Here is a 24,732-nt window from a genome sequence, read left to right as displayed (position 1 = left end):
AATTTTCTGCATCGAAAAAATTAATGTTTTTTTTTTTTTTGTAGTTAATAAGACATCTTTAGAGGGTAGTGTGAGAACAAATTTTACTCTTTTTAAAATAGATCCTTACAATAAATGAGGATGGATCACTTGGTCTGAAAACCCACAAATCTCATGTTTGTGAGCATTGCAATGCTGCCTTTAGAACCAACTACCATTTACAGAGACATGTCTTCATTCATACAGGTACTGCTTGACTTCAAATTTGTCTTTTCTACTATATAAAGAGTTGTTTACTTATGTTAAAAATGTTTTCAGCTCTATGCGAATTTCAGTTTTAAGAGTGTAGCTAACTTGGCATCTAAGCTTAGAGATTCCATGCACCAAAGTGTCAAAAGAATACCAGGAAAAAAAAAAAAATCAACATATGTTTAATAAACTGAAGACCTAGCTGTTTACAAGGTTTCTTTTCTTTCTTTATCAGAAAGTAATGGGTTGACTTGTAGCCTAAGTGCCAAAATTGACCCCTTTGTAAAATGTGCTCCGGCTGCTTATTTGCCTGATGAGGTATCTCTCTGGTTCGGAGAAGTGAAAAAGGTACTTACTATTATAATAGCTTGCCAGTATCCTGAATGCAGTCTTATGCCAGCATCGTGATTGATCTTGTTCATGAGGAGATTACAGCCATTTCAGATCACTCTTCCATGCTAGTCTTAATGTGACTCTTAGGATCATGGAAACAATTCTGCAGTTTATATACTTAGTAAGGCTAATGTTTTTTTGGTATTAGAGTATTTTTGGAATTCGCTCAGATGCTGGTTTTTTAATAGACATTTTTAATATTCCTCAAAAGTAGTTATCAGAAACAACAGTGTGTAGTTATTAACTTATGGATGTGGAATTATATTGTTCAAGGTGAAAAACCATTTCAGTGCAGTCAGTGCGACATGCGTTTCATACAGAAGTACCTGCTACAGAGGCATGAGAAGATTCATACTGGTGAGTATAGTGCCTTGAGTATCTTTACTGGCGTGCTTAAAAACTGTTTCCCCACTCAGGCAAGGTTTCTGGTAATATGCAGCCTAAAACCCTGTTGTAGTTTGTTTTAACTTAACAGATGTTACAAAACTTTTAAAAATAAGTTAGTTTTGTGCTTTCAACTTGCTCCACTTTTCTTTGGCTGTAAAGTGAGTATAAACTCTAGGAAGCAAATCTGAAAGTAGTATTCTATGAATAACCCCAGAGCAGCGAATCCTGAAGTTTGTGCATTCATAAAAGTCAAGGTTTGTTAAGCAGTTCTGTCTTTTGTTGTATCAAGTTAATTCAGACAATGGGGACTTCCAAATTACATGTCAGTAGATTTATTTATTTATTTATTTTGGAATTTGATGGAAAAGTGCCAGGACTAAAATGGCCAAAATGCCTATTCCCAAAGGTATTAGTATCAGCTTTACTTTTCACTTTTTTTTTTTTTTTTTTTTTTTTTTTCTGGAAGGTTTAATTCAGAACTGTTCTAAAAATAAGAGCCTTAGTTTAAAAATATGCAATATAGGTCAAATAAGGCCCGAAGTTTTAAGCCAGAGAGTTAAAGTTTATACATGTTTATTTTTGTATCTTCTTGCACCGCACAAAACCACATTCTTTAACAGGTTTGGCTTCATTGGGTTTTTGGCATTTTGGTGCATGGCCTTTCAATCCCTCTTTAAATATTTTGTAATATGGTCCCTTTGGACTAGATGCCAATTTCTCAGCCTCTTTTTCAGAAAAGCAGAGCTGGTGAATGTGCACAGTGTTTCTTGGCTGTAGCATTTAAATGGATATGAAAGCTACTAACATGCAGTGCAGTGTGTGCATGTGTAAGAGTTGAGAGGGAGAAAAAACTCTGCAAAATGAATTTTCAGAGCAGTGTACAGGGAGTTACATGCACAAATGCCCTGTTGTTCATGGGATTTTTGTATCCTAGGTTGCCATGAGTCCAGACTAAGTAGGTTTCCTTCAGCCAGTCAGCCACAGAAGAGTCCTCCATTCTTCTGTCCAGTGTCTTTGTTCTGTTCCTAGTCGTTCCTCTGGCTCTGAATTGGTGAACCATGCTGCCTTCACTTTGTGTAGATATTATTCTTGAAAAGAATGCTCATTCACTCTCTTCCGTCTATCTGCCCACCCCCCCCAAAGGCAAAAATTTAAGTGCAGTCTTCACATTTTTCTGAAGATTTTTTTTTTTAAATGAGGATTATTCCCTGTACGTGGCTTTGAAAATGAGCGTCTGAGCAATATAGTTAATTAACACTTGACTGCAAATATTTTATAAATGGATGTAATTATCTTTTTAAATTCAGCTTCTAGCTCTAATGAGAATTCTCTGTTGATTGTGAGCTTTGGAGGGAGGGTGTGGTGGTGGTGGGGTTGCAGGTTTTTTTGACAGCTCTTACATATACTAGTCTTTGTTTAGCAGAGAATAAGTTGCCATTTAACAAATTAACCATATTGTTATCTGACTTTTTAGATAACTATGTTTTCCTCCTTTCCTCAGCATCCTGAGGTATAGTTTGGTTGTTTCTCAGAAAATTGAAGATGGCGATTGTGTTTAAATTGTTGAATTATGGGTGTTTTCCTAGGTGACAACTAGTAGCTGGTTAGGAGAAAACATGTAAGACCCAGCTGCCAGGAGTGGAAAGAGCTTTCTTGACGTCCATTTAGTTAGGAAGTATTTGACTACTGCTTAATTTTTGATTTGGCCCAGTTATAGTGCAGCTAATTGGCATTCTGCATACCTGTCTGTGCTTTCGCTTCGGTATGACAATATCCACTACTGGGCCTTAGCTGTTCGTGTAGTGTTACTCTGTTGTTCAGAACTGGATGACTGAACCCATCTAGGAAAGCTGAATTTTCAGCTTGCTTCCCTCGCCAGAAGGTGAGCAGTGGGTCTGTGTTTCACTTTGATGGAAGTAAAGGAAACCATTCTTTGTATTATTCATACTCTTTTAAGAAATATTCCTTATAAATTCAATATTGTATTTTTTCTTTTAATTTTGCATTTTTGTCTCTCTGAATGACTGCTTTTAACACCAGCTTTTGTACAATGTTCAAAACACTGATGAAGAACAGGATGTTTCTTACTCTTAAAGATGTTTATCAAATTTTCCAGTTTATTTTAAGCCAGTTGAAGACAGCCATAACACTTAGAAGCCCTATTTATGCCTATTACAAGCCCTGAATTTACAGGTGCTCCAGCTAGTTCCAGTGTGATTTGAACTTGGTTCTCTGAACCACTCCTTCAGATGAAATGTTATGAGGGAGTTAGGAAGCAATCAATGAACAGCCTTATTCTGTGTAAATAATTAAATAGTTGCATCTAAAAGCAGACATTGCATTAATACAAAATTCACTTACGAGAAATAATTGTATGTAGAGGAGGGCAGCAGTGCTAGAACCCTGCTGCTAAACTTGTCACTAATGGTACAGAAAATCACCATTTCAGTTGTAAGAGAGGGAAGAGTCATTGGTACACAAATATTTTCATATTTTGAGTTTACTAGGCTCATGAAGATGCTGAATGTTTTTTTTTTTTTCAAATATGTCTTCTTTCTTTTTGCTTAGAGACGTTTCTATACACCTTACCCACTCATGTATTCATGTGTCCTAATTCCGTAACCCACCCTACTTTCCATTTTAAACACAAAAAATGAGATTACATTTAAAAAAAAAAAACAAAGCAACATTGGGGCTAACAATTCAAGCGCTTTATTGTTCAGTCATGCTGCTTTTTTATTGCCTTCTTCAGTATTTTATAATTTGTATTTTGTCTGTTTAGATTTTAAAACACCTGCGGGTTTATAATTGTTCCAGCCTTCATATACATAGTATTTGTACTACACTTTATAAATAGTTCTATTGCTCAGTTTTAATAGATTTCCAACATAGACACAAAACACAGGCTGTTTTCGTAAATAATGCATATAATCATTGTACCGTGTTTTTAAATTTTGATTTTTTTTTTTTCCTATATCCGATTCTTTCCCACTCACCAAGACATTTCAGAAAAACATGTTCTGGATTCTCTCTACATTAGCAAAAGGTTATTATTAAAGATCTCCATTTGTGATAGATCCTGTTTGAAAAGTACAACAAAATTTCAGAAAGCATCTGAAGTTTCAGGCTTCTGCTAGGAAGAAATTATAGGAAGCATATCTTCATATTAATTTTTAATCTTTTTCTAATATTATCTTCCTTATGAAGATTAAAGCAAGAATTAAGTATGCTATCAGTTTCACAAAGTGTTTCTTAATCTTACTTCCAGAGTGTTCTGGAATTCTACTGAAAATTATTATTTTCTGTGTTGTACTGAATAATTCAAGGGCAGTGTCCCCAAACTTTTCTTCCTGTTGAGGCATGGCCAGCAGTGCCCTCGTATGTACTCTCAAAGTCTCCAAAGTAGCTGGTGGTGGTAGTACTCTACAATGAAAAACCTCAGGAGCCCTGTTTGGCCCTGTTTAAGCCTTGAAAAGGGACTAGGTAGCTGGGAGAGTCTGCTGCCAGTAAATAGCCAGGTCGAGCAGACAAATGTTAAGGAACTCGGTGAGCATTCACTTACAGGAGTGGGTATAAGGCTGAAGGTAAGTCTATCAAGGAAGCATTCTGCATTCGAGCCTTCCTGGGATAGCAGGATAGCTCCTCAGAGGGCTCTTCAGAGCTCGAACAGGACTGAGCCGTCTTGCTTCTCTGACTTGGTTTGGCTTCTCTAAGGCTCAGGATGGTTTTCATCCCAAACAGCTGCCCCTTTCTCTAAAAAATGTTTAAGATGTGAAAGCAAACTTCCAGGCAATGTAAGGAGAGTTGTTCAAAGGGGAGACTTAAAAGAAACACGAAGTAGAATAGTGGAGCAAAGGGAAAGAAAACAGTAAGTAACAAGGATTAAGTAGCTGTGTTTGGGAATGGAAGGGTTCCCGTGTATTAAACTAGAACAACAAGACCTGAACCTCTTGCCTCATCTTCTTTAAAAGTGAAGACAGGGATTGGAATTTGATCCAGAAAGTCTCAACAGGCTTGGTGCAAGTAGTAAGAGTGTAGTAGTACCATAGTAGTAAGGGTGCCTAATGAATAAAGAGAACATGAAGAATGAAACCGGAGTTTGAAAGTTAAGAAATAGGCCAGAGAGGAGGATTTGCTTATAGACAGCACTAGAGAGGATTATATGATAGGCATTATAATTTATAAAGGGTGCTGACAAAAGCAAAATTTTATGGTGATTATTAATAAGCAAGAAACGGTAAAAGTTAGTCTCTGACTAAACATGAAAGAAGAGTTAGGATGCCGAGGTTGTGAGCCTGTAGAAAAAGAACTGATGGAAGCTGAGAGATCTTAGGAGAGGAGATGATTTGGTTTAGGAGAGAATAAATTGGAATAATTTCATCCAAGAAAGGGATTGGCTGAGAAGCCACATGGAGAGGTAAGAATTAATAATTGGAAATAGGGCATAGGCTTACAAAGAGAGATTTAGAAATTGCTTGGAATTAAGGTTGAAACCCTGGGCATTAATGATCTGACTAGGAGCAAATGTCTGGGTGACACAGATATTTTCCATTCTGGTTTCTATAAATACTGGCATCTTATTTTAAGGTACCATATTTCCATTTGTAGAAGGATGTGGCTAAGTATCTCTCTTCTAAGTGGAAAATATGCACTCTAACAACATTTTAAATAATAAAATAAACTGTATTAACATTTTAATTCATTATTAGTAATAATTTAGTGAAATTAGTCAATAAAATAATTTTTAAGAATAAAACTACCTCAGAAAAATGGAAGTAGTCTGCATATTTCTGGAAACAAAAGAACAATGTTTTATATCCCCAAAATCAGTGCAGGACAGTATCTAGAACAAAGACGATGTTGACCGATGCTGCCAAGACAATCCCTGATCTCTATGTCAATTCAAAAGATTTCCTAGTAAATATTAAGGGGAAAGATTACTGTTGTTCAGAGTGAGTTCTATTAAATAATAGTGAACTTTTGTAAAAGCAAACCTAACTTTTCAAGGCACTTGTCAGAGAAACCTAGAAAATAAAAATATCAGAGGAAAGATGTAAGGCAAAATTAAAAGAAATATAAAGTTATAGTTGCTACATGTTTTGAAACGATCATTGCAGGGTTTCTTTCTGAGGAAAAATAAGGGGAGAACTGAAGATGAATTCAGGGCAATGGATATTCTCTGAACAGATATTTCACGAAAGTAAAAAACAAACAAAACAACCAAACGGAATAACCTGTGAGTTTGCCAGCAGTGTCAGTTCAGCTACAGAGGTTTCTTGTTTTCAGCTTAATTTTTTAAATAAAATATTTTTCTTTAATTAATTACTTTTATAAAACTAAAATAAAATAAATAAATTTGGGTTCCATCCAAAATTTTAGGATTTTTTTCAGAGCAGTTTTTTCAATTCTCAATACAGGTAAGAGGAAAAAAATATGGAAAATACAGAGTACCCTACAAAAATTTTAAATTAAAAGCTTGGAAATGCATAATTCTCTTCTAGAAAGGATGGGTTTGAGTTAAATAAGTTGGTCAGAGAATTGAAGTATTTTTATACAATATTCTGCCCTAAAAAAAAATTATGTAGCAGCAGTTTAGGAAGGCTATCTTTGTAGTTCTTCATTTGTTAGATTTAAGACAGATATCTGCACCTACTTTAGAAAGAGGGGGAGAGAATCTAGTTTTGAAGGTTTTTAGTGTAAAAGTTTACAATAATTTTGAAGCATCAGCTACTGAGTTGTGGGAAAACAGGGATGTGAGCAAGCCCTATGTTATTTTTCAATAGCAGCAGACTAAGTCCTCTTGTTTATCACCTCTAATAGAGAATGTAGTATTTGACCTGGTAATTGTATGGAAAAACAGCGATTTATTTTTTTTTAGATTAATATTGCTACGTGTTTTTTGTCAGGTGAGAAGCCATTTCGTTGTGATGAATGTGGTATGAGGTTTATTCAGAAGTATCATATGGAAAGGCACAAAAGAACTCACAGCGGAGAGAAGCCTTACCAGTGTGAATATTGTTTGCAGGTAAGATGACATAGTGAAATCTTTCGCAATTAAAAAACAAAACACCAGTCAATTCCCAAGTAGTACGGATAGGACTTTCTCCAGGTGCTGTAGCCATGTGCATACAAATAAATGCATAAAGAATGTTTTTTCTGTTAAGGTGGGCAGTCTTGGTGCACAGGTGGAGCAGAGTCACAACTGTCTGCGCTTGATTTTATTGATTATATACTGTTGTTTGACACTTCATTTGAAGTAGGTGAAGTGGATGAATTGTCAAGTAAATTTTTTAGAATGAAAAGTTTCTTTTCTTTCTGCTAATATATTTATTTTTCTATAATAATAATGATAATAATAAAAATCTTTTGCAGTATTTCTCCAGGACCGATCGTGTGCTGAAACATAAACGTATGTGCCATGAGAACCGCGACAAGAAACCGAACAGAAGTGCCACCAAAGTTGGCTTTTTGCCATCAGAGGAAGATTCTGGTTTCCCTACGCCTATGAAAGACAGCTCCTTGCCAAAGAAGAAAAGGCAGAAAACAGAGAAGACAAAATCTGGGGATAAGGAAAGTACAGATAAATCCGAACAGAAGAAGGACAAAAATGACTATTTGCCTTTGTACTCTTCTAGTACTAAAGTAAAAGATGAATATATGGTAGCGGAATATGCTGTTGAGATGCCACATTCTTCGGTCAGTGGGACGCACTTAGAAGAAGCAAATTCTGGAGAAATACACCCACCTAAGCTCGTTCTCAAAAAAGTTAACAGCAAGAGGAGTCTGAAACAGCCACTTGAGCAAAGTCAAACCATTTCACCTTTATCCACATATGAAGACAACAAGGTTTCAAAGTATGCCTTCGACCTTGTGGATAAGCAAAGTTTACTGGACTCTGAAGGTAATGCTGACATTGATCAAGTTGACACGTTACAGGAAGGGCCCAGTAAACCTGTACACAGCAGCACTAATTATGATGATGCAATGCAATTTTTAAAGAAAAAGAGGTATCTACAAGCAGCTAGTAATAACAGTAGAGAATATGCCTTGAATGTAAGTACCATAGCATCTCAACCTTCAGTAACACAGGCAGCTGTGGCCAGCGTCATTGATGAAACTGCTACAGCCTCAATATTAGACACACAGGCACTGAATGTTGAAATTAAAGGTAACCATGACAAAAATGTCATTCCAGACGAGGTACTGCAAACTCTGTTAGATCATTATTCACACAAGGCTAACGGACAACATGAAATATCTTTCAGCGTGGCTGACACTGAGGTGACGTCCAGTATATCAATCAATTCTTCTGAAGTATCTGAGGTCACCCAATCTGAGACAGTTGGAACAAGCTCTCAAGCTTCCTCATCAGATAAAGCTAGTATGTTACAAGAATATTCAAAGTTTTTACAACAAGCTTTGGACAGAACTAGCCAAAATGATGCCTATTTGAACAACCCGAGCCTTAATTTTGTGACTGATAACCAGACTCTTACAACCCAGCCAGCATTTCCTTCCATGGAGAAGGTCTACACGTCTATACCCGTCAATAGCTTTCGATCGGGAATGAACTCTCCGTTAAGAACAACTCCAGACAAGTCTCATTTTGGACTAATGGTTGGTGATTCGCAGCACCCTTTTCCCTTTTCAGGTGATGAGGCAAATCATTCTTCTTCCTCCTCTACACAGGACTTCTTGGATCAAGTAACTTCTCAGAAGAAAGCAGAGGCACAGCCTGTTCATCAAGCATATCAAATTGGCTCCTTTGAGCAGCCCTTTAGAGCTCAGTACCATGGGGCAAGAGCTGGAATATCATCTCAGTTTAGCACTGCCAATGGACAGGTGAACCTTCGGGGACCAGGGACAAGTGCTGATTTCCCAGAATTTCCCTTGGTGAATGTAAATGATAACAGAGCTGGGATGACTTCGTCACCTGATGCCACAACGGGCCAGACTTTTGGCTAAGAAATCTTTGTAAATAATACTGGCACTTTAGAACACATTTGTCAAAGGGGGTTGCTCTGTATAAGATGGAGTTCTGTACAGCTTTTAAGAGCGCTATGTTAAAACAAAAGTAAGCTGATATTAGCAAGACCAATAACTGCTTTTTTTTTTTGTTTGTTTGGTTTTTGTTTTGGTTAGTCACCAGTCATTGAACTGGCTGATGTTGGTGCCCCTATCAAAGGCAGTTTATTATTCACTTGTTTGAATCCAGAAAATATTTTACCTTTTATGAAATTTAAAATAAACAAAATCCCCAGGTAAGACTTTCCCCCATGATTGTTTCCTTACTGGTTTACTTGTATGCTTTGGGAGGACAGTTTATTGTCTGATACTATTCATATTGTCATTTCTAAGCTTGTCAGCATAGTCATTGCTCTTCAGCAGGGAATCAATATGTACTAAACACAGAATAAAGAATAAGTTTCAAAGTCAAGGAAATATGGCTTTAAAAAAATGGCATTTTCTAGAAAAATAGTCTTTCTTCCATCTCTCTCAAAAATAATTTTAGACCATGCGCCCTTTATTTCTGCTTTGCATTACCTTGAGTTGTGTTTGGAGGAAAAAATGAATTCTGATAGACTAACTCTACTATTTAAAAGTCTAATTAATTTAAAATACTTTAAACACTTTTTTTAAGCAAAATGCCTAACTGCTCAAGCCTTTACTTCATTCCTGAAGTAATGTGTATTTCTTTGTACAGCTGAATCTAGATGTAACTTTTTAATGACCTTTTCATACGCAGATATCAAGATTTTGAAGTTTTAGTTAAAATACTCTGTAGATGACATTCCCAATTGCATAATGCTTACACGGACTGTGTATTCCAAGATTTAAAAGCTTAATTGTACCTTACCCTACATACTCATAATGATTAACATAGAGCACTTAGTCAACTTGATAGTTTTTGGTTTCTCAAAAAATAAAACCATTTTTAGATTTTTAGGTTTGATACGGTTGCATCATTTTCATCTCATACAGCTCCAATTATTCTTTTCAATGTACATTGAGATTGGGTATTCTCAGCTTCTGAAAAAACTGTTTTAATTCTCTGTCTAGAATTTTGACAATTCAGATCATTAATTTTATTGAAGTATACCCAAAAGCTGGAGAAGTGGGCATTCAAATCCCCTATCTTTTTAGTGGTTGCTTAGTGAAAGTCATTACAATTTTACCAGCCGAAACCGCTGAATGATGCCAGTGAACAGGATTTCTTTTTCCAGCATAGGAGAGTGATCGGAAGTTTTTGTTGCATTTCACAGTATAAATAAACTACAAAGTTTATCCCTGTACCATGGATATGTTTTTTTGAATAGTACTTTGTCTTGAAGTATGCAGTATGGTACGATAAGTAGTTCTGTGTGCATTTTTAAGGTGGTAAGATTTGAGTAGCATAACTATTGTGTAGTTTAAGTTAACAAGTTACAGATTTTTGAACTGTATATTCATTCTATTGCACCTTCCCTAAAGGGACACTGTCTGGTAGTTAAGGCAGTTTAAGCCTAATGTAGGCTGATTAACCAGGGAAAAACACACACACATACACACCGCCACGTGTGTATATATATGTATGTATGTATATGTTTTGTTTTGTTTTTTTTTAGTAGGATTACATACATCCTTTTACAGCACTATGGCTAGCTGGTATCTCTCAGATGAAGCCATCAGCTAGGAGAAAAGACTGCGTCTCAAGGGGCTAAAATATATCCTGTCTTTTAAGACAGGACTTGAGCAGGACATACAACAGTTCCCACCTCTTCCCAAAGCAGTAGCAATATTTTTCTTAATTTTTGCCACTAGGAAGCTGATCCTACTCTGTCTCTTTTCCCTTACAGTATCGCTATTACGGCACTAGCTTCACGTGGTACAGTTGAGGGAGAAAGTGCGTTTGTTATCCATAGCTTGCTTCTTATTTTGACAAGAAATACAATTTATGTAAAGTTCTAACTTAGTACTTTTGTATAAGGAAACAGGTTCTGTTTTGATTCGTTGACCCTGTGTATAATTTAGGAAGGTGTTTCAGTGTGCTATGACTTACCAGTAATTTTGTCTGAATATTTGGCCCTGACTTAAGAAGAATGAGCATCAAGGGAGAATAGTAAATTCCTTATGGATTATTAATGATACATGTAAAGAAATTTCTTTGAAAGAATGTTTTAAAACTGATCCATGTCTCTCTGTTTTTCTTCCTTTATGGTCAGTTTGGTTATTTCACTTTCCATTCCAGTTTGCACAGACATAATATTTATGGCCCCTATATCCCGGGAAGCCACCTCTGGTAACGCATGTTTCGTTTTCAGTCTTTCATTTCCATGACATCCTAGCTTGTGCTGCCTGAATAATACTGTGCGGGCATCTTTCTTCTAATGTCCTGTTGTTGCAAGTAGATGGCCATTAATAGTACTATTTGTTAAATACAACAAGCAGCAAAAGCCAAAATAAAATAAAAGGGCTAGGTTATTACTGCACTTCTCTGGCCCCATAGGGAGGTAAGAGGAATAAAGCCTGCTTCTCCCGAAGGAGATTGACTCAGCTTTATTTAACAAGTCGTGGCATTGATACTCTGCTGTGAGAAAGGGATTGGGGAGTAGAAGGGCGTAGCTCTCCCTCCACGCCATCGTCCCACTTAGGAGTCGCTGCTTGGGTGCGTGAGTGAGCGAGCTATTGTACAGAGTGAAGGAACCTGCTGTTCCCTGGAGCAAAGTGGGAGTCGGAGGAGGAACTGTTATTCCTTATGTCGCAGCTCATTCCCTAGCCTGCTGCTGAGCCGTTACAGCTATACTCTGTGCCTTAGGACAGGTTGTGAAGTCCCCGTCTAGCCCAGGGGGACTGTCTCGTAGGGTTCTTCCACATTTACAGTGAAAGCGGTGGTGTGAGTAGTTGATCCGCTGACGCTTGAAGCTTTCTGTACTGGAGGAGTTAACCAAATATACTGCTATGATTTCCTGAGTACATGCCCTTTTATTCTGGAATAAGTGTGTATGTAGTTCTGGGGGGTTTACCTATGTAAAAGCTCTTGCTTGTTTAATCATTACATTATTTAAGAACATTTTCCACTGCTCATGTTTTGCTGCTTTTAATCTGCTAGAGATGCACACTCTTCATTTTGATCTGGTCAGTGTTCGTTTTTGTTAGTTTTCCGTGGATGTCTGGAAAAAGGCGACTTTGGTTTTCTGTTCTGTTCTCGTACTGATACTGTTCAGTCGGTCAGCGTAAGGCTGGGGTGAGCATTTATATTCCACAGAGCTAACAGCACACGTTCTTACTTAAAGGTCACGCAAGCACTGAATGTGTGTGTGTGTGTAAGGCGGAATTTTTTGGGGATATCTCCTAGTGATGGAGCAATGACGATTTTAAAAAAGAGGAAATTGATGACATTTATTACCGAACTATATATATACACACACTTACTATGTGTATATATATATACGCACATATTCATAGGCCATATTTTGGTCCTAAATTACTTGACAGTGTCCCTTTTAGCATGAATCCTTTGATATGTTTTACCATTAATATAACAGACAATGAAGGAATCAGCTTGTAATGGTATACTAATAATAGGCATTTACATTTTCTTCATTTGATTTGAGAATGAATTAATCATAAATTACAAGGTTTGGGGAGAAGGATTAACCATGTGTATCGCTGTATGTTGGTTTACGAATAACCACATAAACAATTTAAATGGGATGATAAAAGAACTATGTTTATGATCTTGTGTCTCCTAGTGTTGTCTTTAGGAAAATTGTGTTTCAAGAAGAAAATAGGACAAGAAAGTATTCATGTGAAATAACACTTGTATTATTTTTATATTGTACTTGTCAATTTTTTGGATGACGGGAGCTTTTCATTGTTCATTGAGAAGTACAGTAAAATCTTGCTAATTCGCTGACCGCTAATCAGAGCATCCGATAGGTTTATACATCCCCGATGGTCTCTTCCCCACCTCTGCAATGGTCTAAAAAGTACTGTAGCGAGGCCTCGTATTAGTAATACTGTACTACTTCATCCAAGTATACTACAGAATCTATATTAGTATACTGGGAGGTAGAAGAAGTATTGAAAACTAAATTACAGTTGTCAAAATAAATGAGCAAAGTGCATTTTGTGATGTGACATCCTTGCTTTTATTGCCTGCTTCTTCACTATTTTCAAAATTGTCATTTGTAAAGGGTTTCTAAGGCATTGCTGCGAATTATTGGGGTTCTACTGTAACTTTTGGAGTTTATTCTAAAGTATTCATGTTCTCCTATGAAAACTTTCGACCTGGACAGATACATTATATTCCATGCTTGTTCAGAATATTTTTATAGTATTTGTATCATATGTAGTAACTATTTGAAATGAACCAGAATATTTGGATGAGTCCACTCTGAATTTTGCAGCGTTGGATTACTTTATGTCTGTATATTTGCTAACTAAATTTTCTTGGCTTTGAGAGCTTTGATTTTTATTCTTCTTTGTTTGCTTGTTTTAATACCATTACAAATCGCAGGGAAAATCCTAACACTCCTGGGAATCCGTTTGGAAATTTTAACAGGCAGAGATATGCTTATGCAGTCGGTACCAGTACGCACGTGAACTTTCAAATTACATGGTTGGTACTGAAGCAAATGAATAATGTTACAGTTTCCTAGTGTTAAATGTTTTACTAAAATGAAGCCTTGTAACTTTGAAAGTTCATTCGACTTAGGGTAATGCATGTTTATGTTAGGCATGTAATGCATTTAGCTAAACCTCACTTTGCAAAGGACAAGTACTAAGAAAGTATTACTGCTAATGAGAAGACATGTCTTTAAGTTAAAATTTAAACTTTTGTTCAGTTTTAATTTGCTTTGTGTCAGGGAAATAAATCTGTAGTCGCTTTGGCTCTACTCGGCGTATAAAACCTTACGTTTCCTTTTTAAAATTACATCTTTTGGTAGGAAACACAAACTGAGGCAAGCAAACATTTCTAAGAGTTGTTTCTTGCTTTCCTTAATCCAATGGATGGAAAGGTAATATTGTGTAAACAACATTATTTTATTTTTTTATGCAATATCATGCTGTAAATATGATTTATCAAATAAGGATGTACCTATGATTGAATCTTTGATTCTGCACAGCTAGAGTTTATATATAAATATAAATGTGTCTTGACAATCAAGGACTTATGTCAGTCTTCCTTTATGACGTTTCTTATTGTTATGCATTCCATTTGTTTGACTTGAGTATTTGTATTGTCTGTAAAGTATGTAATGTTTTTATAGCTTGTTTAAAAAACAAACAAAAAAGCCTGTAAATACATACGAACTGATCGCAGTACCGCTCTGTTAGAAGGCAAACGATGATGTACTGTTTGTAAGCAATAATACACGACAGTGCTAACTTTACAAGTAGCACAAGGATAAGTTCCAAAAATACCTTTGGGAGTTAATAGCCTTGTTTGCGTTAATGAATATTCTTAATCATTTTTTTATAAATAAATTCAAATGTCCTCCTGCTGGAGTATCTAACATTGTTTACACAGCACAATTTCAGTCACAGAGGGGACAGTCTTTAGATCTATGGCTTCATCCGTACACAGCTTGAGTAAGAAGTGAATGGCTTGGCTGCACTTCTGCGAGATGAGGAAGACCACAAAAGTTGAGTAGCTGTGTCTCTAAGGATGAGAGATACTATTCTGCTTCTGTGCTGATGCCTGACAATTCCTCCACTTAAATTTGGAGTCTTTAAGTCCTGATACTGAACTGATGAGACTTGGGCCTCCAGTAGAAAGGAGTAGTTCTCTTCTTATTTCATATGCAGATAAACAGTGAACTTACAAGTCACCTCTTCATTTGAGTTGCGTATTTTTCAAATTATGAGCTATGAGATGTGAGATGGGTTTATTCCGATAAACTAAACGTCAAACTTATAGTTTGAATTGAATAGGTATTAGACTGTACAGAGCCGCATAACTATTTGAACAGTCATCACTGCTTTAGAACCCCCACCCCCAATTTATAAATGTATATGACCTACATTTTATAGAAAAAAAATGTTTTTAAATGCTAGTCATTTATATAATATGTGCTTTGAAGGATTTGCTAGTCCACTTCTGTCACTTTTAGTACACTGGTATCTTTTATATGTAATGTATGCTTTTTATTATTATTATTATTATAATATTATTATTATTATTGTAGTAAAGCATTTCAGTAGGAGGAATTTTGCAACAGTATGAGGGGTTGAAATTTTCATTGTCAGAAATGAATTATACTGGACTTTGTCTGTGTAGTCTTGTCTTTCTTTTATGCTGTCTGGAAGGGAGCTTGGTATTCAATAAAGCAAGTGACCTCCGTTTCTTTTGAAGGCATACTATGTAGTGCTGAATTGGATCTGGAAATACAATGAATTTGAAGACAGAGAAATTAGTACAAAAGCTAGTGTACAGAAGAAATTGTGTTATGAAAACCCCGATGATCTATCTAGTGGAACACTGTTACAGTGCATTTTCTGATATAGTGTTATTTTCCTGAAGTCCATATGCCGCCTTTGTATTTCAATTAATAAAAAGAAAATGAATCCATATAGATAAATTTAGGATAATAGGTTTATTTCAATGATTATACAGTATTTCTTTTTCCTACAACATCTATTCCGTCCCTTTATTATCAGACAAAAGACCGTAACCTGAATTCCATCAGTAAAAATATGTATATAGGTGAGAGATGCTTTTGTAGGAACCTGAAAAGTATGAATTTGTATATTCCTTATGTTTCTGACAGAAATCAGTATGTGAGTCTTTCTTTATTCCTGTGAAATGAGGAATTTCCAGCTAGCGAGAGAGAGAGCGTGCGTGCGTGTGCGTGTGTGCGTGTGTGTGTAGGTACGTGAAAGATGTTTAGGTCTCGTGGCAAAAATGCCAAAATGACACAAAAGGATTTCATGTAGTTCAACACTTCACTTACATTTAATATGTGAAAGAAACATTTAAATTTCATAATTCAAAAAAGACAAAAATAGTTTTGCAGGAAACAAAACTATTTGGATAGCAGGCTTGACCAAATGAATTTTTTTTGGTTAAACTTGATATATTTTAAATGATTCTATTTCTGCCTTTATTTCTGCCCTAAAAGCAACTTAAAATATTTTGGGAGTTACTCTTCCTGTTCATTTGACTGTGAGTGTAATTTATATCATGGTTTACAAAATGTGGCATGAAGGATTGGATTGTTTTATCTGTATAATACAATGAAAGATTGCTTTTTTTTTTTTTTTTACATAATCATGGTGAATGGTATTGTATTCTTAGGATTGATTTATTCATTAAGTGACTTACTGAGTTTCATCACTTTTGACATTATTGTTTTCTTAATGATTAACTTAGTCTTTTTGGGTTTATAATACCCTTCTATGTATTGTGATACTAAGGGAAGTTATGTTTATGCTTTATTTTTAATTAAACTAATAGTTTGATAATTTATATTTGCAAATGATGCATTTTAAATGTGGTCACTTGCCGTTTGAAAAATAAAAATATAGAATACTGTTTTATGAATAGACTTTAGCAGTATTTTTCATGTTAGATAATTTCAAACAAAATCTGCTTTCTTAATGAGACAGATGAAGGCATGTAAAGATACGTATCGTCGTGCAAGAACTGAAGTGGATACTTTCGACAATTAAATGAAATATTTAAATATTTGATTTGAGACATACAAAACTTATTTGGGTTTTCTTCCCCTTTGGATATCCTTCTTGCCTCCTTTGATTATAGAAAACAGAATATCTGACCTTAGTTTTAATGGTCGTCTTAGAAGATTGCACTGGAATCACTTTAATAGAAACACCTCGTGTGAGACCAGCTTTCCTTCTCTGATTTTTGTTTGCACTAGAGGGAATTTATTCAGTGCCAGCAGCCCAGCACGTAAACGCGAATCAGGACTTTGTTTTAATCTCAGCTGTAAGAAAGGTGAACTTGATTACCGACGTTTTCGAGTCTATGGGAGATAGCTACGCCGTGTGTGCACTGCAGCATTTTGTAGCACGTGTAGTATACAGAGTATTCGTAACATGTTTTTTTCTATCCTTGAAGCAAATATTTAAAAAATATTGAAGATCATAGCATTTATGCACTTACAAAACCAGAAATGTGCCCCACAGCATTAATTACTGATAATTTAGTTTTCTCACCTTCATTTATATATGTGTTAAAGGCATTGTTTTCCCTGAATCTCTTGGTAGGGTCCCTTCTGATAAAGACTCGATTTTTGTGAAATGCATGGCTGTGTTGGTATCACTTCATGTAAGAACAAGTTTTATATAAGAAAATGTTAAGAGTCGCACAATACCTTTTAAAAAGAAAAAAAAATCTGGCGAAGTTCCGCGTTCAGACTTGAGCCACGATGGGATGAGCCCTGCAGAAGGAGCGGTGGGGGCCCAGGGTGTCCGTGGGTCCAGCCCCGCTCCCGGGGCCCGCGGCGTCGCTACCCGGGCGTTCCCCGCCGCCGCCTCGGGGAACCCGCTCCGGGCAGGGGGGCTGCGCGAGGGGGGCTTTTCCCCTGGCCGTAGCCTAAACCCCCTTCCCAGGACGCTTGACCCAGCTGCCTGGATTTGCATGGTAGCAGAGAAGGGGCACGCAGGAGATCGGCTCTGGTGCCTTACCCGGGGGACAGCCAGCAGCCCTAGCAGAGACGGCCGCACGCAGCCACGGTTGTAACCGATTAAATCCGCGCAGACGTTTCTGCAGGGACTGTCGGAAACCGGCCCTAGCGAGGCCGCCCTTTTTCAGTCCCTCGTAGCTGCGTGAGGCCACAGGCGTTGCTGTCTCCTAGTGCCTCGACGTACTTCTGAAGCACGGAGCGAATAGAGCAGTACGACGATATGACACTGTTTCGCTAGTACTCTATTGTGCATATTTTGGTATTGTTTTTAAAACAGCCTGTCGAGAACTTACCGTGGTACCTTAACATCCAGCCAGTATAGTAACTACTTTAAATGGTTTCATGTTTAATAGCTTTAAATTGTGGGTGCACTTTGCAGTATGCCTGAGGAAGCTGTGTCTGCGCGCTCAGCCACCCTGCTTGTCTTTAGTTTTGTTATGTCTGCTTATGTTAGTTATACTGATTTTTATTTGTTTTAATTATGCGGTGGAAATAAGAAAGCAAACCTGATAGTTTCTGCTTATTGACTTCCATGCTTAAAATTGTCAAATAGTAAAACGATCCTGAAAAGAAACATTCTTCAATATTTTGATGTTAAAAACAATTGCCAGAACCAACATTTTGTGTTGAGTGAGAAAAATAATCCATTAAATTAGCCTTTTTTTTTTTTTTTTTTTGCTAGGAGAAGGAAACGGTTCTATGTTAAAATGATTGGTTGGTTGGTTGTTTAGAGGGTTGGAACAAATCTCTCTCTCTGAAATTAGTATTTGTCTTGCACTGCACAGGAGAAACTATTTAGTAGCTCCAGAATAGGCAGCAGTTTTTGAAAGTAGAGAGATTTGGAGGTGGATTGGCGTAGGGAGGTAGTCTGGAAGCGTCCAATTTGTTGGTTATCTTCTGCGTTGCGCTTGCCAAATCAACAGAAGATAGTTTCCTATAGAATATTGTTTGCTTTTTTGTCTGCTCTAGTTGCCAAGATACGGAGTTTAAAGAAGAGAGCCTCCCAGTGGAACGGGGGGTTAAAACGGAGCCCGCGTGTGTCGTCCTTTGGGAAGCCAGCAGCCCGGCCCTGGTTGCTCAGGTAAGTTGCCTCCTCCGCAGCATCCTTCCCCGTTGACATCAGGGCTGGTCTTCAGGTTCGTAACATCCCTGCTGCAGCATCTGCTCTAGCTTTGGAATTTCAAAGGCAGTCGAATGCGTACGCGTACGAGTCACTGGCAGACATGAAGTACGATGACGTGGTGAGGTTCCATCTCAAAACGCGCGTGTGTGCGTATCTGTTGCAGACCAGCCAACTACATCACTTTTGCCGGTGTCGGCAGCCATGACCATCATGCAAAAAGCATGGGATGCAGTTCCTCCCTCCGTTATTTGTACTCACTTCTGGATGTTTGCTGGGTGTACAAGTAACCGCTGTCTTTTCCGCTTGGAGTCCATCTCCCTGGGCAGCTCTGCCTGTCTCAGAGGGGAGAGCCAAGGCACGTGGCTGCGTGATAATTGTACGCTGCTGCCTGCGGGTACGCAGCAGCTTCGCTTTTGTTCGGCCAGCAGCTGCACCTTTCAGGCTAGAAATGTGGGTGCCTAGTCCCAAACCAAGCCTTGTGCTGGTATCTTTTGACATAAGTCAGTGCCTTGGCAGTAACTTGTACGTAGCTGCCTTCATTTCGAGGAGGTAGCACCTTCTCAGCTGCACAGCCTGGGAGAGGCACGCTGGCCCAGCTATTGAAGTGCAAGCTGTGCCACTGAACACGTTAGTTTTCGCTTTGACTTGCACATACATTTTTTTTCTCATGGTCGCATGTGACGATTAGTGCCGTTTCAGAGAGGCAGAAGTAACAGAGCTTTTGTAACCGCTGTTAGATCAAAAGCAGCAGCCTGGCCTAAGTGAAACCAAGAGGATTCCATTATTTTAGCAGTGTAACTCATAAAAAAAAAAAAAAAGTCTTGTAATATGAATAACAACTGTTCAAGATATATAATTTTTACACTCTGAAAGCTCTTCAGGAGCAGCACTCCCTTAATCGGTCTGTCTTATCGCGAGATAAACTGAGTCACGAGCGATGACAAAGCAACGACTACGAGTGCTGGGAATATGCTCAGGGTAACGGCAAGGTAATCTCGACCATGCCGTAACGTGTAAGGACAGAGGAGAGGATGCCATCGGAAGCTCAAAGGATGACTTGTTTTCTCTCAAGTCCTGTGTTTTCTTCCATTTGTCTTGCCAGTTCCTGAAATCATCTTTGTTATAAAACTAATTATAGACAGATCAGAACAGCCTAAGAAATTCCAGCTTGGAAAGACGGAGAAGCAAGTGCAAGGATACCAATGTGCCAAAGTGATCTTTTCCTCTAAAACAGGAGTCAGAAAGGAGGATTTTCTTTAAGACAGTATTTGTTAGCTTAAAGGAAAGCATCAAATCAAAGCGAACAGGATGCTCAGTCACCTGGTCGAACGCGTAGCGAGCGTGGTAGATGTTGCAGCTGCTTGAAAACGGGCGGCGAGGCCAGCGTGGGTCCCCCCGTGGGGCACGGGGACGCGCTTCGGCAGCGCGGGCTCTTGAGTCGCTCTGCGTCGCCTCAAAGTCCGTTTTAAGGAATTGAAACAGGAATGTTGTTTGTGGTGATGCTCAATAACTATATCGATACGTGCTGTATACACGCGCTGAACAAAATTAGGTAAAATGCGTTTTAAAAGCAAAGTGGTTCACAGCTATGAGTGAACTTGAACAGAAAAAGGCCGGCTCTTCATTTAGCCTAGGAACATACTCTACACGTGACAGCCCGTCTTACTGTTGATCTAGGGTTTGTCTGTAGGTCGGTAAGCGATGTGATTAGCTAAATCGTGTAGTTTATTCACAGTTCTGCCCTCGCGTAAAGCACGTGCTGTGCGTGTACGTGGAATCGGCTTGCGCGTTGCTGTGCTAGGAAAGACAGGTATGTCTGGCAACTGAAGACGACCGTGACGAGGTATGTGATAATTAACATCCATTCTACTAAGAATCGAGCCTCTCCACGTTTCACGGGATTGCTCAGACCTGTGGACGTTTCAAATTCACATCTTCTCTTGCTGACCGACCTCTGCGCTGCTACTTTCCCTGCTTTGGGGGGCCACGTTTGTATCTTTGACACCCCTTTTTCCCTTTGACACCCTCTTTTTCCCTTGACCTGTTTTATCCCGCATAACCTTTTTGTCACCTCCTTCACTCTCTTAAATCCATCTCCAGGCTCCATCCGCTGGAGCAGTTTCCACCGAGTGGCACCATAGGGACTGGCGAAAGTCTTCTCAAATCACAGTTCAGGGTGTCCGATATTTGGATCTGCCAGGCTTCGGATGGTCCATCTCACAGTCCCCAGGACCTGCGTAGCTTGAGGGAAAGGATTCCTGCTGGTCCGTGGCATTCGCGGCGTTCGTTGCCAGCCCTGAAAGCACCCAAGAACTGGACTTTGATAAAACGATTTTAGCTCTTAGTTGCATTTCCCCCCCCTTTTCCTCCCAGCAGAGCTAAGGTACTCAGCATAAGAAGAGAGAATTTTTAATTAGGCCTTTTTTTAAAACTTTCTCCAATGGTTTGCGATGGTTTTCTGGAAGGTGGTGTAGGCCTCGGAGCGGTGCGGAGGAAGGCTCGCATGAACGCACCGGTGGCTGAGCCAGCTGTGAGTCAGGCAGCCATCCCGAATTGATACCGTTCCACATCAGCATGTATTTCTTATGAGTAATCGAAGTTAGAGCCGCTTCTCTTGCGTTCGTCTTACCTCCTTATTGTCAAAGCCTGTTCTTTAAAGAAAGCAAACCGCTTTGCACGTGACTGCCACTTGTTGGTTGCCCTCGGAGAAGTGACAGTGGCAGCCTGTGGTTTTGCTCGCGTGCTGAGCGTGGAAAAGCAGCCTGCTCCTCAGAACCGCAGGCGGCCCCGCTGGAGGAGGGCTGCCGACGGGACTCACGTGCCAAGGAGGACAATGTCGAAAATTGCCATGGCTTAAACAGGAGCAGACGGAGACCAACGCCGAGCACTCCTGAAAGTGTTTTTTAACAGCAGCGCTTGGTGATTTTAACGTGTCAGTGTAGTCCTCGAAAATACCTTTTGCTGGATTTCTGCTGTCGTCGTTTCCAGGGGAGAGGCAGGGTTTCCTAAAGGAGTGAGCAGCCGTGGGGGGCGGCAGCGGCAACGGCCCCAAGAAACTTCTGTAGCTCTCGCTCAGAGAGCAGACGCGTGTGTAGGGGCAGATGTGCCTGCAGGCGAGCACAGGGCTCGGCCCTTGGTGAATTAGTGACTCCGCCAGCTCTGCAGCAAATCGACAATAGTTATTTCAGATTTTGCCCTGGCCCTCAAGACGAGAGAATCTGGCTGAACCTGTTCCCGGCTGGTTGTAAGGAGCATAAAGAGAAGGGAGCCGGAGGAGAGCTTCCGAAATATTCCAGGAATGGGATATCTTGGGGAGATATCTGCCGATTTCCTCAGTTAGGCTTCATCCTCCTCTGAGAAGTTGTCTGTCTTCTCTGAACTCTTGCTTTCCTGTTCTGCCCCTCGCTCGTCCTTGCTGTTTCTGCCCAAGGGTAAAGGCTTGTTTGCATTTTGCCTCTGCAGGACACTCCGGAAAATCAAAGCGGGTTCGCTAGATTACATGGATGTCTTGTACGGATACTTTATTGAAAATTAACTGACTCATTTTGCCTTACTTCATTTTGGAAGTAAACGGAGTCAGTGAATGCTATTCAAGCTCTAAGGAAGGGTGTCTAGCTTTAGGTTTGATCCTGTTTACACTGAGACTATCCAAAATTCGTGCCTTTAATTCAGATGGAGCTTCGTCTACGCAGGGTCACAGGGTTTCTTGGCAGCCCTGAATGGCGAAGTTACACTGAATTAAGTTTGTTCTGAAACCAGGTTGCAACCGCTCCTGTGCGGGACCGGAGTCCCGTTTCCCTGTGGTTGGCAGCTTTCCCTCCCGCTGAAACCGAGCGCCTATGAATTTGATTATTTATTTTTTTTGTCAGCCTCCTGAGAATTTCAGATTAGTGGAAGCCTGCTCCTAAACCCTAATTAGTTCGGTTTCCTACGTTCGGCGACGCGCGTGCCGCTGCCGATGGCTTTGGCACCGAAGGCTCTCGGCCCCTCCTGGAAGCGAGAACCGGCGGCTCCCCCGGGCGCGAGTGGGAGCGGTCAGAAGGCAGCCGATAAACCCCCGCAGGGAGGCAGGGGCTCCCCGCCCGCCGCAGGGCCCGCCGCGGGGGCAGCGCTGCCCGGGTAGACGTGGCAGCCGCCCGGGGCCGGGCCGCGGCGGGAGGCGGCGCCGCGGGAGAGCGGGGCCGGGGGCGGCGGCCGGCGGGGAAGGAGGCAGGGCCCGGGTGAGTGGGGCCGGGGCGGCCGGGCCGGGCCGGGGGGGAGCAGCCTGAGCGGCGGCGGCAGCCCGGGGACCGCGCGGGTGGCACCGGGCTCGGCTCGGCTTTGCCCGCCGGGCTGGGGCGTTGCAGGAGCTCGCTCGGGGCGGGGGGGCGAAAACGGGGGAGAGAAAAGCTAAAGAGTCAAAACTGGGGGGGGGGGGGGCGGGGAGGCAAAAAAAAAGGGGGCAAAAGGAAAAAGAAAGGCAAATAGAAAGGAGAAAAAAAAAGAAAAGCAAAAAAAAAGGCAAAAAAAAAAAAGCAAAAAAGAAAGGGAGAAAAAAAGAGAAGCAAAAAAAGGCAAAAAAAATGCAAGAAAAGGGAGAAAACAAAAGAAAAGCAAAAAAAAGGCAAAAAAACGCAAAAAAAAAAGGGAGAAAACAAAAGAAAAGCAAAAAAAGGCAAAAAAATGCAAAAATAAGGGGAAAAGGGCAAAAAGAAAAATGCAAAAAAAGGGAAAAAATGCAAAAAGGGAAAAAAGCAAATAAAGGAAAGCAAAAAGGCAGGAAAAAGGCAAGAAAAAGACGACAGAAAATCCAATAAACGGCAAAAAAAGAATAACAAAAAAGCAAGCAGAAGAAAGCAAAAAAAAAAAAAAAGGGCAAAAAAGTCAAAAGGAAAGCAAAAAAAAAAAGAAAAAAGACAAAAAGAAAAAAGGCAAAAGATTAGCAAGAAAAAGAAAAGGAGGAAAAAAAGGAGGGAAAAAAAGAAAAAAAAAGGACAAAAGACAAATAAAATAAAGACAAGGGGAAAGGAAAAAGGAAGCACGAGCAGGTACTTGGAGCGTTTCCCGGGCGCAGCCCCGGTGCGGCCGTGGGCCGAGCCGAGCCGGCGGCCCTGAGCTGGGCCGGTGGCCGGAGGGACGGAAGGTGCTGGCACCGCCGCGGCCTCTGCGAAACCGAAGCCGTCTGACCGCACCGGGAAATTAAAGCTGCTGGGGTGAGCCCAGGCTTGTTTCCCACCTCTCGCGTTCCGCAGCGTTAGTTAGGCTGCAGAGATACGTAAAAACAAAAAGAGCTGGGTAATTGGCCTGGCTGCGGCAGTAAATGAGTAACCGGGAGTAACTGGGAATAACCGAGTGCTCCTATGCGTGGCGTTACCTTCGTTGCAGTGATGGCTGCTTTATTTCCCTTTAATTCCTGCCTTCCTCAGAGTCCCCTAAATTAGGTGTTTTTAAGAACTTGACCTGCAGAGGAGTGGAGGGGATTTATTAAAACTAAAGTGCTGTTGGCTGCTGGGTCCCTTGAGGGAGGGAGGCTTGGAAGTGCCTGCTCTGGCAGGGACGGAGGCTTCGGAGGTCGTGGGACCACACGCAGTTGTGCTTGGGAAGGTGTTAACCTTTCCTCTTTAAAATCAGCAGCTGTTGAGTAGCTCAGAGCAGCGACGCTTAGCTCAGAAATGGCTTTAATGTGACGATTAATAAAATAGTATTGCTTTGAAGGGATGCGGAGGGCACGGAAATTTCATCTGTAGGAATCTGGTTTTGTAATTAAATATAGAAGTGGCGCAGGAAAAGGAGATGAACCTTTGTAATGTTTCTGTGAGGTTTGCTAAGGGCACTTCTGCTCTCTCGAGCACTAAATGGCATGGAAAGATTAAAACAACCATTCTTCTTTAATTTATAGACCGGTTAGTGTCTTTGGCAAAAACTTTAGGAAAAGTAATATCAATTAACTTTCGAGTTAGAGGCTCGCTTGTATTAGAGGAAAATTGTGCC

General features: G+C 39.9%; 1 protein-coding gene across 3 annotated transcripts in view; it reads left to right on the top strand.

Moving 5' to 3' along the window:
• Nucleotides 1–16,185, top strand: part of ZNF148 (zinc finger protein 148) — a 41,597-nt gene extending 25,412 nt beyond the window's left edge. For 2 of the 3 annotated variants that reach the window (XM_082314649.1, XM_082314648.1), the window contains 4 exons: nucleotides 102–225; nucleotides 895–978; nucleotides 6,915–7,033; nucleotides 7,381–16,185. In XM_082314649.1, the coding sequence (XP_082170775.1) occupies nucleotides 102–225; nucleotides 895–978; nucleotides 6,915–7,033; nucleotides 7,381–8,973 (1,920 nt within the window). In that variant the 3' untranslated portion in view covers nucleotides 8,974–16,185. The remainder of the gene's footprint in view (nucleotides 1–101; nucleotides 226–894; nucleotides 979–6,914; nucleotides 7,034–7,380) is intronic. The other variant, XM_082314647.1, reaches the window with a different exon arrangement.
• Nucleotides 16,186–24,732: the final 8,547 nt, after the last annotated feature.

The sequence above is a fragment of the Platalea leucorodia genome, assembly GCF_965183815.1.
Source record: "Platalea leucorodia genome assembly, chromosome: 5".
NCBI classification, from domain to species: domain Eukaryota; kingdom Metazoa; phylum Chordata; class Aves; order Pelecaniformes; family Threskiornithidae; genus Platalea; species Platalea leucorodia.
The sequence above is the reverse complement of the archived record's forward strand: the minus strand, read 5'-3'. Positions and strand labels throughout refer to the sequence as shown.